Below are 16,735 nucleotides of genomic sequence, written 5' to 3' on the forward strand. Positions count from 1 at the left end.
TAAATTATATAATTTAATTACTATTCTTTAAATGCAAACTTGCATCTTACAGGTGGGATGACAATAATTACATGCTGAGCCGCCTGTCAACAAATTCAGTCAAAGGAAAGGACTTGAACGTCGTGTTCGCGAAACAGACTGCTGACGATCAGCAAGGCCAAGAAAATGAAAAGAAGCGCTCCGACCTTAAACATTTCTGCAAAAAAATGAAGCATAACGGCCAAATACTTTTTAGTGAAAAACTTGACGAGTTGGTGAGCGAGAAAAAGGAGGAGTACATATTTCAAACCATGAATATAATGGAAAACAAAATCGCCATGAGAAACAGGAAAACTCCATTTTCTGTGATTGATTATTTGCAACATGATGATGGCGACGCCAAGAGGAAGCTGGAAACAATGCGAGAAAAGTTGATCAGTAAGATGCCACCGAGGGATATCGCGGCAGACCCGAGCAACAACAAGATGTTTGTACCAAAATCCAAAACAGGGTCATTAACGTTACATTAATATTTCATCGTAAATTAGTGTTGTTATCAATTGAGTGATTTCGAATTTAAAAATTCAAATAATTAAACTTCTTAGACGTAAAGATTTTTTGAACAAAATTTTTGGCGAAAAAGATTACATACTCAACCGGTTATCGACAAGCTCATCGTACGGAAAAGATATCTACGCCAGTCTTCACCAAGTTGAAGAAGATGAGGATGAATGCGATTTCAACTTAAAGAAGAAAATTAATCTGAATCGAGATAAATTTTTCAAACAATTCTGTGAGGCTCCACCGGGTGTTCCTGTGATGCAAAATGATGCGAGGTTGGAAAAATAAAAATTACATTCTATTTATTTAAAATTTATGATTTCTTTTCAACACCTTTTTTAGAATGTCAAATCTGCATATGTACAACTTGGAGATGAAATTGAAAAAACTCTCAACTAACTGTAAAAGCCCTTCATTTAGGAAATTAGCTGAGTTCATGAAACATAAAAATGTTAATTTGGATGAATTGTCAGAAAATGAAAATGAAGACGGTGACCATAGAAACATAACTGAGAAAGTTATAAAATGTGATGACCACGATGAAAATTTATTGGAACAGAAACAGGCAGAAATGAAAGATCACTTCACATCTCTGTTAAATCCAGTAGTTTTTGTTTCAAAAAAGAAAACTTCTAAAATGAAAACGAAAAAAGTAAAACATAAAAAAATAGAAAAAGTTCAAAGTTGTAGTAAGCCAAGCAAGCAAAAGATGCTCATTCAAAAGAATGAGGCTAAAAAATCCGAAATAACGCTTGCAAAGAATGAATGTTTCTCCGAAAAAGGTTCTAAATCAAGTTCTGGGTCAAAAATACAAACTAAAAGTTACGATAATTTAATAGGAGGTGATAAAATCCATTCTAGTGAAGAAAAATTGTTTAAATCAAAACGAAGCGAGAGAAAAAGATCAGACAAACTGAACGTTCGCCATTTAATAGCCAGCGAGTCTTCCCTAAACAATTACAAGATGGAATTGCTTAACAAATATTTAGTTACTCAGCGTGGAGAAGGCGAAACTTTCATAACACTTGGTCGTCCTCCATCACAAGCCGAAACGAAAAAGTTTTCTACGAATCAAACTATCGATTTAAACAAACCGAGTAATGTTAAACATAATGTTAATAATTTTGGGGTGATTTCAAAAGAAAATCAAACAAAAAAATCCCACAACTTGAATGAACGCAAGAAACGAAAGAAAACAAAAATAATGAATCAGTTGAACTTCACAACCAACAATAATTCATCTGAAAAACCAACAAACTTGAGTAGTCCAGGTTTTGGCAAAATGAATTACATCGAAGGAGCTTCAAGTACTGATCAGACGATAACTTCAGATTCATCACGGCAAAATTTTAAAAATAAAAAATCAAAGAATGAAATATTTTTTGAAAATTATAGCGATTCTACAATTCTGAAACGAAAAACAAATGCAATTCGAGAGTTCAAAACTCATCGTTTATCCAGCTTACCAGAATTAGAAATGAAAACTGCAAACGAGGATATTGCGCAGATCGGTTCAAAAAGCTCTATTCAAGGAAATTACGAAATTGAAGCAGTACTTCATATTTCTTCTTACGATACAAATAATTTTTTTGAAAAAAAGTTAATTGCAGAACAACAAAACTATGAAAAATTTGATAACCAATATGTTGATGAAAACGCAAAAATTGATGATTCAAAGTTGAAAGCGCACGATGACTTTTTCAAAAACACTGCGTTCGATTTGAAAATAGGTCCTTCTTTACATAATAATTCAACAAAAATAATGGAAAAGTCCCCAAGAAATTATTTATTTAAAGATTCCACTACCACCTCAGCAGAATCACTCCATGCATTGGATGCCACTAAAAAAAAGTCTTCACTAAATAGCCATGTACTTTTTTTAAAATTACCAGAAAAAGAAATAGTATTAGATTCCACCGTTTGTTCAAAATCTGTTGAAAAGGCGCTTACCGAAATTTCCATGACAGAGGAACAACGAACTTTCACCTTCAACGCAGAAAGAGATTCTAAATTCGACTCACAATTAAACGACGCTATGCCTGAAAATAAATTATTTAAACGGTCAAGTTATTTTGTTGCATCTTCTACAACTTCAAGCGGTATAGACAAATTTAAAAACGCTATTCCTGTGTTGGCCAACAAAATAAATATAGACAAATTATATTCAGCAAAATTTAATGAAACTGCCCAAATAGATCTTTTTCAAGTTGCACCTGAAACTGTTAATGAAGCCGTATTAGCTGCCACTGATTCAATTTTACCGGAAGCAGCCAAATCTAATTTATTTTCGTCGACAACAAATATGGGTTCAGCTGAAAGACCAAGAACACACAATAAAGTAGGCAAACTTAAAGCCATTTCATGTGATGTAACTAGAATAAATTCTGAAGAATTAAGTATAATAACCATTGCTGATGTGAAAGAATTACATTTTTGTGATCCAGGCAAACTATCTTCTAACGAGATAGTTAGAGGTACTTCTGGTAAAAAAGCAGCAACAACATGGGGTGACGTTTCTAGAACAATTGTTGAAGATGCAACCAAAGCACCTATAAGTCAATTAAGTGGAATAAATGTCAATGTAAATAAAGGACATTCTGAAGACTTAACAAAAACAGAATTAATTGATGTAACTAGAGATACTTTTAATGATGTAATTGCAGCCACATCTGGTGAGGTAACTGAAGTAACTAGAGCAACTTCTGGTGAAGCAACTGAAGTAACTAGAGCAACCTCTGGTGAGGTAACTGAAGCAACCTCCGTGGACGTAACTAATGCAACTTCTAAAGAGGTGACTAGAGCAACTTCTGATGAAGCAACTAAAAAAACTTCTAAAGAAGTAACTAAAGCAACTTCTGATGAAGTAACTGAAGCAACTTCAAAAGAGTTAACTAAGGAAAATTTCAGTGACGTAACTGATGCAACTTCTAAAGAAGTAACTAGAGCAACTTCTGATGAGGTAACTGGAGCAACTTCTAAAGAAGTAACTAGAGCAACTTCTGATGACGTAACTGAAGCGACTTCTAAAGAAGTAACTAAAACAATTTCTGATGAGTTAACTGAAGCAACTTATAAAGATGTAACTACGGCAACTTCTAGTGACGTAACTGAAGCAACTTTTAAAAAAGTAACTAAACCAACTTCTGATGAGGTAACTGAAGCAACTTTTAACGAAGTAACTGAAGCAACTTCTGATAAAGTTACTGAAGCTACTTCCGATGATGTAACTGAAATAACTTTTGAAAATGTTACTGAAGCAACTTCTAAAGAAATAACTAACGCAACTTCCTATGACGTAACTGAACCAACTTCAGAAGAAGTAACAAAAGTAACTTCTGGTGAAGTAACTGGGGCAACTTCTGATGAAGTAACTAGAGCAACTTCTAGTGACGCCACTGAAGCAACTTCTAAAGAAGTAACTACAGCAATTTCCTATGACACAAGTAAAGCAACATCCGGTAATGTGAGTAAGTCGTCTTTTGATAACATATCTTCAGTGATCTCTGAAGAATTATTAAAAGCTACCTCCGACGAATTAACCGAAACAGTCTCTGATGACTCAACTAGAGCAACTTCTAAAAATGTAACAAAAGCAGCATCTAATGACTTAACTGGAATGACTTCTGAAGACGTAACTAGAGCAACTTCCGGTGAGGTAACAGAAGCAACTTCAGATAACTTAAGCAGTGCAGTTTTTGAAGAAGTAACTAAAGCAACTTCTGGCGAATTAACAAAAACAACTTCTAATAAACTAAATAAAGCAATTTGTGAAAAAGTAACTGAAGTAACTTCTCTTGACGTAACTAGAAAAACTTTTGATGGCGTAATTAAAGCAACTTCTGGTGATGTAACTAAAGCACAATCTGTTGGCGTAAATAAAGCAACTTCTAATGACGTAACTAGAGCAACTTTTAATGTAACAAGAGCAACTTCCGCTGACATAACTAGATTGACTTCTAACAGCATAACTAAAGAAGCGTCTTTAACTAGCAAAATTTCTGTTGGCGTGAACGGGATATCTTTGGAAAAATTATCTGAAAACGTAGCTAGAACAATTTCTAATGATGGAACTAAGGCAAATTCTAGCAAGGAATCTAGGACAACTACCGATAACTTAGGTAAACCACCTTTGAACAAAATACCTAATACTATCTCTAGAGACGTAACTGAAGCAGCCTCCAAAAACTCAAGTAAACTTTTTTCTAACAAATTATCTAGTTCAACATTTGTTGGCTCTGAAATTTCCGGTTCTGATTTTGATAAAACGAACAGAACATCTTCAAAAAAAACAACTACAACAACTGAGAAAGTTGCATCTCTAACTGAAACAGAAGAAAGTTCTACTGATAAAAATAAAATAGACATATCAAAAAAGAAGTCTGACAAAAATTTTTCATCTAAGAAGAAAAAAACAATAAAACCCGTATTGACAAAGAAAGTTAATAAGACCACAAAGACAAACGAGGAAGTATTGAAAAATTTCGAATCAGGTGCATCAATCAACGAAACTAAATCATCAACTAATGAGTCTACTGAAAAAGAAACTTCTAAAACAAAACGAAAACATACTGAACCGAAATCCAAAATTAAAAATGAAAAAAAAACTTTGAAAAATGTCTTACTAAAAGCAACTAACTTTACAAAAAGTGTAAAATCAAGTGTAAAGGAAACGCGCGAACCAGCCGCTAAAAAAGTTGGATGAAAACGTAAAATTGGTTGCAGTGAAAAAACAAGGACAGCAAAGGAAGGATCTACAAATAAAGATATGATCTTATAAGCAAAACAAAAGCGTTCGAAATCAAATCAAGAAATAGTCAAGAAAAAATATCGTCAAACAGTAAATCAACAAAATCAAATCTGACGAAACACGAGGTCACTCTTCAGAGAATGGTTTCAATTGGAATTGTAAATATCCGAAACCCCAAATTGTGATTAAAACTTTGAGTGTGAAAGAACTTGAATAAAATCTCAGTTAAATAGCGTTATTTTAAGAAATGAAACTAATGAATTAAACGCTCTTGAAAAATACCATTATCCGGAATATACTTGGAATTTCATAACAAAACTCAAGGTAGGTTTAAGAAATCTTCCGACAGCTTGCTACATGAAAAAATAATTCAACTAATCATTGACAACATGTTTACACCAGATGTGTCATTTTTTTAGGAATTTCGATATCAACAAAAAAAAGACCAAAAAAAAGCCTGTGATGAAAGAGATGTTTAACGTCAATTTTTGTTAACCCATGTTTTAAGAACCTAATGAAGAAGCCTAAAATTCAAGGCAAAAAACTAAGTAACGTGTTTCATTGAGTTTTAATAAATAGTTTCATATAACTATATATTGTAGGTATATTTAACTCTGAAAATTTGTTCAACTAAATGTCATTAAACATTTTTGATATTAGATTACTCAAGTAAATGGATATCATTGAGTTGATATCTCTTGCATGTTATATCTATGTTGATGTTCATAAACTAAAAGTGATTATTTACTTTACATTTTTCAAATTTTACAATCAGTGATTTTCACATTAACATTTGGTTTTACGGTCGAAAGAGATTGTGAATTATGAAAATTTATCAAATTTTTTTCTTTTTCATTTTTTTCAAATTAATAGTGTGCAGTAATAAAACAGTGAACTGGTCAGCAGGAACTTCCCCGCAAATATGGACTTCTTCTTATTATAATTATGCAAATAATAATAATGAAAAAAATTATATCGAAAATAATAATTACAATAATAATATTAATAACAATAACATGAACAACACCTGTGTTGAAATGTTCATCACTAGCTGTTCCTCATTGAGAATGGGACAGTATGTTTTTTTAGAATAATTTATTTAGTATTAATTTAATTTTTAATATGATTTAATTTAGTTTTGTTTAATTTAATTAATCTTAATGATTTAATCATAAAATAATGTTTATTTATTTATTGAATAATATATTTTTATATTATAATAATAATTTTAATTCATGATACAATTTTTGTAATTTAAAAAACAATAACATAGCATAGCAAAACAATTATTTAAAAATAAAAAATTATAAAATTAATATAATTATTATCATTTAAACTTAATTGATATATATTTTGCAACAAAATTTAAAAATGAATTGTTATAATTTCAGATATTACTGTGATAGTCCGGAGATTGACCTGCAAACTCAACAACCGCTAGGCTGTGAGGAGGCTAAAAAATTTATAAAAGGTCACCTATGTATTTTTGTGTTTTTTTTTGTAATTAAAAGTTGTATTTGGGTTACTGATTTTATAATATTAAGTTTTATTTAATAATTAATATAATATTATTTTTTAATATTTGTTAAAATAATCTTAAATAATTATCCTATTTTAGTAAACTGTTATCCAGTGGCCAACATCTGTTGCGATGGTGTACTCCATACAGGTTCTTCAGTTGGGTTTCAGCTGGATGTCCCATGCAAATACACGTCTGTCTGTTGAATGCCTAACTAAATTTTTTAAATTATAATTTTATTTGACTTACATTTTAAAGGGTATTTTTTTATCACATATGCTCATTAATATTACATATGTTCTTATTAAAATGTCCATTTATTAAAAAGTTTAGTTATTGTGACTAATTTTTTTATTTATTGTTTCAATCTAGCAGCATTTTACTACTGTTGATGAAATTGCTTGTTTAGTTTGTTTTTCATAAATAAATATGTGGCACTTATAAATGGGAATATGAAAATGGCACCTTAACATTAAACATTTTTTGTCTTTAAATCCTGCATCTGATTCTGATGTTTTATATAAACTATTCAGTTTTATTTATGTAAAATAATATAATTATTTGATATTTTATTGATTTTTGATTTTTTTTTACTAAAATTTTAAAATTAATTTCTAATTTTTTGTATTTGGTTTCTAGGAATGGCAAGAAGTTCAACATAGCCCTGCTGCTGTCAATATTTGTTGGATTTTTGGGAGCTGACAGATTCTACTTGGGATACCCAGCGTTAGGTAAAGGCATTAAGTGCACAATGTAAGGCAATATTGTGTCTTTATGTTAATTAAAAGCTAAAAATTCTAAACGTAAACAGGTTTATTGAAGTTAAGTACGTTTGGCTTCATGTTTCTTTGGGTTCTGGTTGATATCATATTCATTGCTTTGCAGGTTGTTTTACTATTATATAATTTTTGTTTGAATTAATAATTTACAATTTTGTATTAATGTTTTCAAGATTGTAGGCCCCTCCGACGGCTCTAATTACATAATCGATTACTACGGACCCGTTCTCGAAAACGTTGAAAAAAATAACGAAACACATTTATTTCGGACTACATAATTTTTTTCCTTTTATTGTGATATCGCTTTAAAAAACGTTAAAATTTAAAACATTTAGTGTTTTTGTTTTGTTTTGTTTCATTTTTCTCTGATTAACGGTTTTTAAATAATTTCGAAGGAGGCAAAGCTGATAATTCTATTTTCGATTCAACTAATAATAATAGTATCGTAAAACGATTGATTTATATCGTCCTTCCTAATGCAAGCTGCTTGTAAGTGTATATTTAGGTGGACCGTTTGATCGTTACGATCAATTAATAGTTAAAACATTTTTTAACATTCTTTTCAGCCGAAAATGCTGTTCCTCCTATGGAATCGTCGTCGGACCATCCTTTACGGATGAACTTTGACCCTGTGGAAGCCAACTTTATAGCAACTGTTATGAAAGATTGTTATTACCAATTGCACAACGTCGGAACCTCGGAAGATGTCAAACCGCTTCGTCTCCATCAGCTTTTCAAGGCCGAAAGTCGTTCCATGAGAATCAGCGGAGTTCAGAAGAAGCAGCCCGTTTCAAAATTTCAGACTAAGGCATCAACTGACCGTGGAGAAGGACGAAATACTGCCTCTTTCGCCGCACATGTGAATTTGGCTGCAAAACAAAGTGCTTCTGAATTTTCACAATCAAAGTTATCAACAGAAGTAGATGATAATACAACCTGGGTGGAAAAACTTGTGGAGGCCCATGGTTTGTTAGAAGGTCTCTATTTAAAAACTGTCGATCAAGCTGAAAATGTTTTTGGATCACAAAAGTTGCCTCAAGAAAAATCGTTTATTAATTTTGAGGAACATGGTATTAGAATGAAAAGTTTTGAGCTAAGCAAAGCTATAGCTGACCATGAAAATGCTTTGAATCAAATTGTTAAACATCGAAACAAAGTCATAATAGATGGTTTGATGGACGTCATTCTGGCTACATCCGAGGAAATGAGGTATAAAGGTACTTTCGAAACTTTGAAATTAAGAAATCAGATGGAGAGAACAGCATTGGAAAACGGTCCAAAGTTGATCATACAAGAAATGCAATATCAAGAAAAATGCAAAAAGCTTATTGAAAGCATCATAGACGTTTGTTTACATTTTGTTTACATAATGAAAAATTTATGAAAATATTTTTTCAAAATATATTTAATCTATATTTGAGATATTTTGTAGCGTAAATTTTCAATGTTTTCCGTTTATTTGTTCAGCTTTAGATTGGCAAAGACGGTTGTTGCATTTGTCAATCGTAAATATTATTTTCACTTGCTGTTTAAGTGCATGAATAATAGCATGTTGCACTGAGTTTCGGTAACATTAACATTGCGTTTCGATCATTATTTGTAACTAACGGAATTGTAACTAATACTATATTCAGGAAAAAGAGCAAGGTCAGATGATGATAAAAGAAAGGGAAGCTCAGGTAGCCAGTTTGAAAGACTATCTGAAGGAGCAGAAGGTTTTGAGAGCGTACGAGATGTCCTACATTAAAAAATTCTCTGAAGCCTCTCTCGAACAACTGAAGAAAATGAATGATAAACAAATTTGGCTGTTGCAAGAAGACGAACGAAAGGTTCAACAGCTGATTGAGAATGACATTAAAGTATGCTACACATTACAATCAACGTTTAAATGATTTTTCAATTTGCTTCCGTGCGGTGTCGATGTTAGATGAATTTTTAAAGATCACAATTGGTTTTAAAAGCGCGAATTATTTTTATTGTTTAGACTAAGAATTATGTATATTTTGATTAAAGGCAAACGAGGTGATGGAGTCCTTTTTGAAGAAAGAAATTGAAAGTTATCAGGAGTTGTTGAATTGGTGGACAAGCAAATATGAAATCGATGTGGAAAAGAAAACAGCTGAACTGAAGGAGCTGAAGGAACGTCGGGAGAAAGATTTGGAATGGCAGGAGACTTTGAAAAAACGAATCGTGGAGTACGAACAAGTGATAGAAGATGATAGGCGTATGAAAGCAATAAAGCAAGCCGAGGAAGACTTCATGAAGTTACAAAATAAGAAAGCTATTCAGATCCAGGCGTGGTGGAGAGGACTGAGAGTAAGGAGATGTTTGGGACCTTTCAAAAAGAAGAAACAAAAAAAGAGCAAGGAAGGTGGTGCAGCTAATGCCAGCACTGGTGGTGGAGCCGCTGGCAAAAGGAAAAAATAGACCAAATAATTATTTGTATGGCTACGTATAAGATGTCAATGATTCATAAACTACTTGTTAAACTATTAATAAGCTAGTTAGGGCCAAAAGAATTAGAGACATATCATTAGCAAAATTTGTATAATAAATAATTTGTCTTGATATTTTATTTTTTAAGATTTTTTTCATACACGAAAATAAAATATTAAAGCACAAATGTTCTTTTATTATTTTTGTTAAAGATATCTGCTATCATTTACTCCTACGAAACATCAGAACGCTGCTTCTTTGCTGCTTTTCCGAAACTTTCCAGTTATGCGCGCATTGTTTACATTACACATCCTAGTATCTTACAGTTGCAGTTAACATCATTTCACCTTTCAATTAAAATAAAACTTAAACTAATAAAAGATGCTTGAAAAATTATTCAAATTTATTGCAAAATTTAGTAACTGCTGTCAAATTTATGAATTATCGAAACTTGGATATTACTTGCGGGATGCTATTTTACGAGGGCCTAATATTGTTACAGGATGTGTATTTGCTTGGTGCATGCACTTGCCTGTGTGTACGTTAAATACATACATACATACCCATGATCCTCGCATGCAGCTTCTCATAAGCGTATATCTGCATACAAATGTCTCTAAAAATGTATATCTAATATTTTGTTTCTTAGCATGGATGTATACATGTACATGTTACTATATAGCATGCGTTAAATGTAATATGAATAAATGGATACAATCTTTCTTATGAGTGTGTGTTTGATTGGAATGTTGTTGTTGCTGTATGTGTATATTGAATATGAAAGATAACAAACTATATAAATGTGATGAAGTTAATATGTTCGTGTTCTCCTTAGATTGTGTTCTTTGTTTTGTTGATATTTGATATATATATATTCAAATGAACAGTTGTTATTGGTGAGGTTGTGTTTGAAGGTGAGCTTATCGTACATTCAACTACAAATTCCAAATCATTTGCTTCGTTCACTTCGGATATTTCTGCTTTGCAATTTTTTGGCGAACCTCAATCTTTCACTTGGATTCTTTCAAAGCAATCGATAAATATGCCTTTTGTGGTATGTTTCGAATTAATTGAATAAAATTTCTAATTGTATAAATTGACTTTTATAAAAGACAATTGTCTTTACTTTATTGTTTATGGTGTTTACTTTATAAATTTTATCTGTTAAAAATTATTTCTGAAATTTTAAAACCGAAATTGTTTTATTTTGAGTAATAAATTTACTTATTTGTGTATTCAATTAAATTTCAAACTTGAAGCCGCCAAAAGTTGAGAAGTGTGAGACGTGTGGCAAGTCAGTGTACGCTGCGGAACGACAGGAAGCTGGTGGTCGCATCTACCACAAACTTTGCTTCAAGTGCACCGTCTGCAAGATCACTCTCAAGTAAGGAAAGAACATTTAGCATGGTGTTTGCGAGACATTTAAATAAAATTAACCGTGAGCCTACTGGTGTGTGTGTGTGTGTGTGTGTGTGTGTGTGTGTGTGTGTGTGTGTGTGTGTGTGTGTGTGTCGCGTAGTCTGTAAGGAATGCTGAATGGCAGCTTAGTCTGAATGTTTGGGTCTGTGTGTGCTTGTGCAGGTGTGCATGTGCATTTTTGTGAGTCCATGTAAACAAATTTATGTGAATATGCGTGCGAGTGGTTGAAAAAATTTTATATGTTGCGTTTGTTTGCGTGTGATGTGTTTTTGTAACAGGCATCCTTCCTACCCATTCTGTGGTTCTGCGCGAATTTTTAATTGTTCAAGTCTGTTTTGTGGTTGGCATGTAATTGGCTCAAAATTCATTCGTTTTTTATTTGTTCGTTCGTTCATTCATTCATTCGTTCATTTTTTCGTGGATTCATTTTTTTTTCGTTGGTTCATTCATTCGTTGGTTCATTTATTTATTCATTCGTTGGTTCACTTTTTCATTGGTTCATTCATTCCTTCGTTAATTAATTTATATTGAATATTTATAAACTAACGATAACAAAATAATCAGCTGTTTTTGTGCTTGCTTACAAATCAAAGTGTAATGAATGAATGATTGAATGATTGAATGAATGAATGAATGAATGAATGAATGAATGAATGAATGAATGAATGCAATTGAACGAATAACGACAGCAGCACGATAAATAAATAACCATGACGTCATGGCGTGACTCAATTCATCAGATGAACAACCGTCTTATTGTTGTTAATCCAACTGCCATGCAACTAAACAGGAATTTAAAAACGAATGTTTACGTACGTGTTCATATGGTTTTAAAAGGAACATTGGAATAAAATTTAACGAGAATATTTTTAACAAGCGATTAATAAGTCTCAATTATTTTAATTGCTCCAAGAGAAGTTTTGTGTCTAAATTATTAAGTTGTTGAAATAATGCACCGAACAGTCAGACTAAAAAGTTGTGTGGATAATAATTTAAAGATAATAAGATTAATAATAATAATAATAAGATTAATAATAATTAATAGCCTACCTAACAACCATAATTTTTAATTAAGTAGTTTGATAAATCATGAGTTAAAAATAGTAAGTTATCTGGACTGATAAGATTTATAAGCTGTGTAATCATATTATAAACCCATAAACCAGTTGATTTGTTTTTTTTAAGTTTTGCCCATTTTACTTAAATTTGCTCTTCTCTCTTTGTCTTCTCTCTCTCTCTCTCTCTCTCTCTCTCTCTCTCTCTCTCTCTTTCTTTCTCTCTCTCTCTCTCTCTCTCCTATTACCCACAGCTATCTCCTGTTTCTCTCTATCTCCTCTTCTTTCTGCTCGTGTGAGTGTGTCTATCTAGATACATTGATGATGTATACAGCACATTGCGAGAACGTACATCCAGTTACTAAAACATTTCAACAATGCATGAGTCACCATCATCATCATCCTAGCCATCGTCGTCATCATCATCTTTATTGTGGACGAGTTGTACTGTGTTGTGTACAACTTCAGAGTACCAATGCACTACTTGCTGTAGGGTACTTTTGTAAATGCATGAACCATGATTTGGTGTGTGTTTGTGTGCGTGCGTGTCTGTGTGTGCGTGTCTGTGTGTGCGTGCGTGTGTAGTATTGTGTGGTAGATAGATTTCATTTTATTTCGTTTTATTCCATTTTGTCTCTCACTGAGAATAGCTATTGGAAAAATTGTTTATAAGTTTTTAGAGTTGCATCGATAGTCTAATGAACCTCCTGTACTTGTGTCTCTATGCACGTGTGTGTCTGTGTTTACGTGTGTTTGTATGCATGTGTCCGTCTATGTGTTTGCGTGTGCATGCGTATGTGAGTGTACATATGTAAAATCGGGTGTAAAATAATGAGGAACTTATGTATTCAAATTTTCATGTCTTATTTTGTTTCACGCCATTTTCAATTAAATCTTATAATTAATTTGTTCTAACCGCGTTGAAAACATTCTTCTTCCGTACCATCACAGGTTAAACAACTACAGTCAGGCTGACGGGGTTCTATACTGCAAGACGGACTACCAGAAGAACGTGCTAGCTAAAAATGCGCAAATATCCATGTAACTGTTGCGTCGGCGGAAGATGATGGTGAAGAGGACAACGAAGATGATGATGGTGGTGGTGTGGTTGATAGTTGTGATGGTTTAAGGGGTGAAGTAGTGATGATGTTGATGAAGATTATGGTAATTATGATGGTGATAGGATGACGATGATAGTGCGGTGGTAATTAAAATGACGTTGGAACTGACAATTTACGATGTATTCAAAGCAGTATTATTATTATTTAAAACTTTAGATACTTGTGTTTTTTATGCATTGTATGATATCGTTTCAATATTGTATCATGATATCTTATGATATTTTATCCTATCATATAATAGTTTATTGTATTTTTTATTTTTATGAATGTTTTCGAGACTTTCACAAATTTTTTTTTGTAAACTGTGCGTGTGGGTAACAACAAAAACAAAATAAAGAAAAACAACAAAAATACTTTTTACTGTATTTGTAGAAACTCGTTTATCTATTTCCTGAGAGATAATTTGATATTTTATTGGTAATAAAAATTGTAGTTTTCGAGATTTAAAATTAATTCTTAAAAAACTGTTTGAAACTCTTTCTAAAAATAAAATTAATCTAAGTCGAGCACTTAAATTCTCAATTGCGTTTAATTTTTATTTAGTTTGCAAGATGTCAGGTGAGAAACAAATTTGTTGCTATTTTACACCATTTGATCAAACTTTGGTCCGAATATAAAAATAATAAATCGCACACATACACACGCAGAGTCACGCACACAGACTGAACTGATAGGTGAGACAACTGAAATACGGATGAGATAGTTAAACTTTCTTAAATCTCCTCTTCCTCCTAAGGTAGCTTCCATCTTTGAACATGTCGTAGCAGGACGGATCCAACGTCCAATAACATCCCTTCTGCGCTGTGGTGAACTTTTTTTTGCTAATTTTACTTTTTTTGTCGGTGCTTGCAGCTGTTGAAGCCGCTGCTGTTGCTGCTATTGCTGGGTGACCGTTTTCGCTGTCTTTGCTTGTGTTGAAATGTTTGGTGGTTTCATCTTTGTTGCTGTCGTCTGAGCTGCCGTCGTTGGTTGGTTGGCTGAAGTTGGTTGAATCGTCGTCGTCGTTGTTGCAGATGTTGTTGTTGCCGTTTGCTGCGATATTATTGCCATCGTTGTTGTTGCTGCCATCGTTGACGTCATCATCCTGATTTTTCTTCTTAGGCAGCTTGATGAAGCACTCGTTCAGAGAAAGATTATGTCGGATGGAGTTCTGCCAGCCTTGCCTGTTTTTGCGGTAGTATGGAAAGCTGAAAATAAGAAAGTAAATTTTTATCAGCTGTTTCTAGTTTACAATTTTCACTCTAAAAATCAGAATAAAAAAAGTTATATTATTTCAATGATTTGTTTTGCAAGCGCTCAGCCTAACGTGTCCAAAAGTATTATTTTTTTGCAAAATAAAGAGCATTAAACAATTTTCAATATCTCGTAAAAATACGGAACATTTATTGAAAAAAGCTTAAACCTCTAAACGATAGTCCAATAGGCTACTTGAACATCCTGACTCTGATAGTTTAACAAATTTTGCCTATCCCGACAATGTTTCGAATGTTTAACGCAGTTTGCTTAATAACCTCCTCAAGAAAAACAATGTGACTTAAAATTAATTTTGCGTACCTATATAAATAAATAGGATGAAGAAATTGCTGAAAATTGTGCAAGGAAGACTAAAATTGAAGTCAATTTTATTTTTACACTTTATCAACACAATTTGGATATCTCTACTTCTCTACTGCTTTCATTCATTTGTTCACTTATTCATTCATCCATTGGTTCGTTAGTTCGTTTGTTCATTCATTCATTCATAAGTCATATGCAATAGTCATATTCAATTAACTTTTATTTTACAATTAACGCTTTTGTTAACCTATTCCTATTTAAACATCAAAAATTACAATTCCACATTTAGATTTCTTGGAGAATTCAGCCCATAAATTGAACAGATTTTTTGCAGGGAATATTTTTCTATTCATTCGATTCTAAGATAGTCAAACTACGCTTTCAAAACTTGCAGCTAGCTAGGTGTGCAGCCAGCTAGGACTAAATCGAAGTTGGAACGTGGAACTCGAAGGGCGCTTTGTTACTCTTGCAGAATTTCAATGCCTTTTAAGTCTTTTGTTTATATTTCATGTATTTTTCCTCTAATACGCCGAAAAAGATCATGTCAATAGATAATTTCGTGCGTTTTTATATTTTCGAAGTTAAAAATCTTCCACGAGCCTTCACTTTCAATCACTTTTCATTTCTTCATTGCTTCTCAGATCGAGTTTCAAAATTGTTCATAAAGAAGTTTCACATCTACTCTTACAATTTTGGCCCATTTGGTTAATTATATAATTATATAATTGACGATTAATTAAAATTAATTAATACTAAATATATATAATTAGTTATACAATAATGAATAATATGATGAAATAGCGGATCAGTGACAAGTAGCTACTGAACTTTTTCATGATGAAACTGTAGATGTCACTCAACGTCACCATCCTATCGTCCTTGTTCATGATGGCCAGGCTGATGAGGGCGATGTAGCTTAGAGGGGGTTTGTTTGATGATGATGAGGAAGAGGAGGAGGAAGTAGAAGTTGATGTCGGAATTAATGATGATGATGTCGTTGTAGTTGTGGTTGTTGCTGCTAGGTACGTCGATGCTGTTTCCATTTTGAAAGTTGTTGGATTGTTGTTGTAGTAGGGGTAGTTGTTGCCTTGGTGGTAGTAGTTGAAAGAATATCTGCTAATGTTAGATGTGTTGCTGTTGTTGGCACTAATGATATTAACATTTTTGTTGTTGTTAAACATGGCGGTTGTTGTAAAAATTTTGTCGTTGTTTGAACGAAAATACGAACTATTGTAACGATTGTGCAGTGAATTTGAGTAGAAAGTGCAAAATGGTTGAGCATTATTTTGTTGTTGTCGTCGTTGTTGAATAGTAGGAACATTTCGGTATGCAACTGACATCGTTGTCGTTGTTAACGCTGCCGCCGCCGCTGCTGTTGTTGTTTTTGTTGTAAGTGTTGTTTTTGAATTTACAATGACCATTGATGTTGATGGGACTGTTGTTACTGGTAGTACTTTACCTTTTGGTGAGTTTTGTGCGTCTATAGCAAAGTAATTTGGTTGATGATGTTTGTGTTGTTGTTGTTGTTGTTGTTGCTGCTGCTGCTGCTGCTGCGGATGAAG

At 32.7% G+C, this 16,735-nt stretch overlaps 5 protein-coding genes across 5 annotated transcripts; 4 read left to right on the forward strand and 1 right to left on the reverse strand.

Moving 5' to 3' along the window:
* Positions 1-71: 71 nt before the first annotated feature.
* Positions 72-5,242, forward strand: HELRODRAFT_170845 (hypothetical protein; the record flags this gene model as incomplete). Its single annotated transcript, XM_009016671.1, has 4 exons — positions 72-490; positions 585-815; positions 883-2,936; positions 4,701-5,242. 4 exons carry the CDS (start codon positions 72-74, stop codon positions 5,240-5,242), a joined length of 3,246 nt encoding a protein of 1,081 aa, XP_009014919.1.
* Positions 5,243-6,658: 1,416 nt separating this feature from the next.
* On the forward strand, positions 6,659-7,863 carry HELRODRAFT_76891 (hypothetical protein; the record flags this gene model as incomplete). Its single annotated transcript, XM_009016672.1, has 5 exons — positions 6,659-6,758; positions 6,906-6,999; positions 7,446-7,537; positions 7,618-7,694; positions 7,759-7,863. 5 exons carry the CDS (start codon positions 6,659-6,661, stop codon positions 7,861-7,863), a joined length of 468 nt encoding a protein of 155 aa, XP_009014920.1.
* An 899-nt stretch (positions 7,864-8,762) lies between these two features.
* On the forward strand, positions 8,763-9,946 carry HELRODRAFT_143065 (hypothetical protein; the record flags this gene model as incomplete). Its single annotated transcript, XM_009016673.1, has 3 exons — positions 8,763-8,930; positions 9,220-9,444; positions 9,599-9,946. Coding segments are annotated over 3 exons (741 nt in total), but the record flags the coding sequence as incomplete, so codon positions are not given.
* Positions 9,947-10,768: 822 nt separating this feature from the next.
* HELRODRAFT_110893 (hypothetical protein) lies at positions 10,769-14,065 on the forward strand. The gene is made up of 3 exons (XM_009016674.1): positions 10,769-11,075; positions 11,281-11,405; positions 13,447-14,065. Exons 1-3 carry the CDS (start codon positions 11,064-11,066, stop codon positions 13,538-13,540), a joined length of 231 nt encoding a protein of 76 aa, XP_009014922.1. The 5' UTR covers positions 10,769-11,063; the 3' UTR covers positions 13,541-14,065.
* A 260-nt stretch (positions 14,066-14,325) lies between these two features.
* On the reverse strand, positions 14,326-16,102 carry HELRODRAFT_146672 (hypothetical protein; the record flags this gene model as incomplete). Its single annotated transcript, XM_009016675.1, has 3 exons — positions 14,326-14,412; positions 14,692-14,803; positions 16,002-16,102. Coding segments are annotated over 3 exons (300 nt in total), but the record flags the coding sequence as incomplete, so codon positions are not given.
* Positions 16,103-16,735: the final 633 nt, after the last annotated feature.

This window comes from Helobdella robusta (assembly GCF_000326865.2).
Source record: "Helobdella robusta unplaced genomic scaffold HELROscaffold_19, whole genome shotgun sequence".
Classification (NCBI taxonomy): Eukaryota; Metazoa; Annelida; class Clitellata; order Rhynchobdellida; family Glossiphoniidae; genus Helobdella; species Helobdella robusta.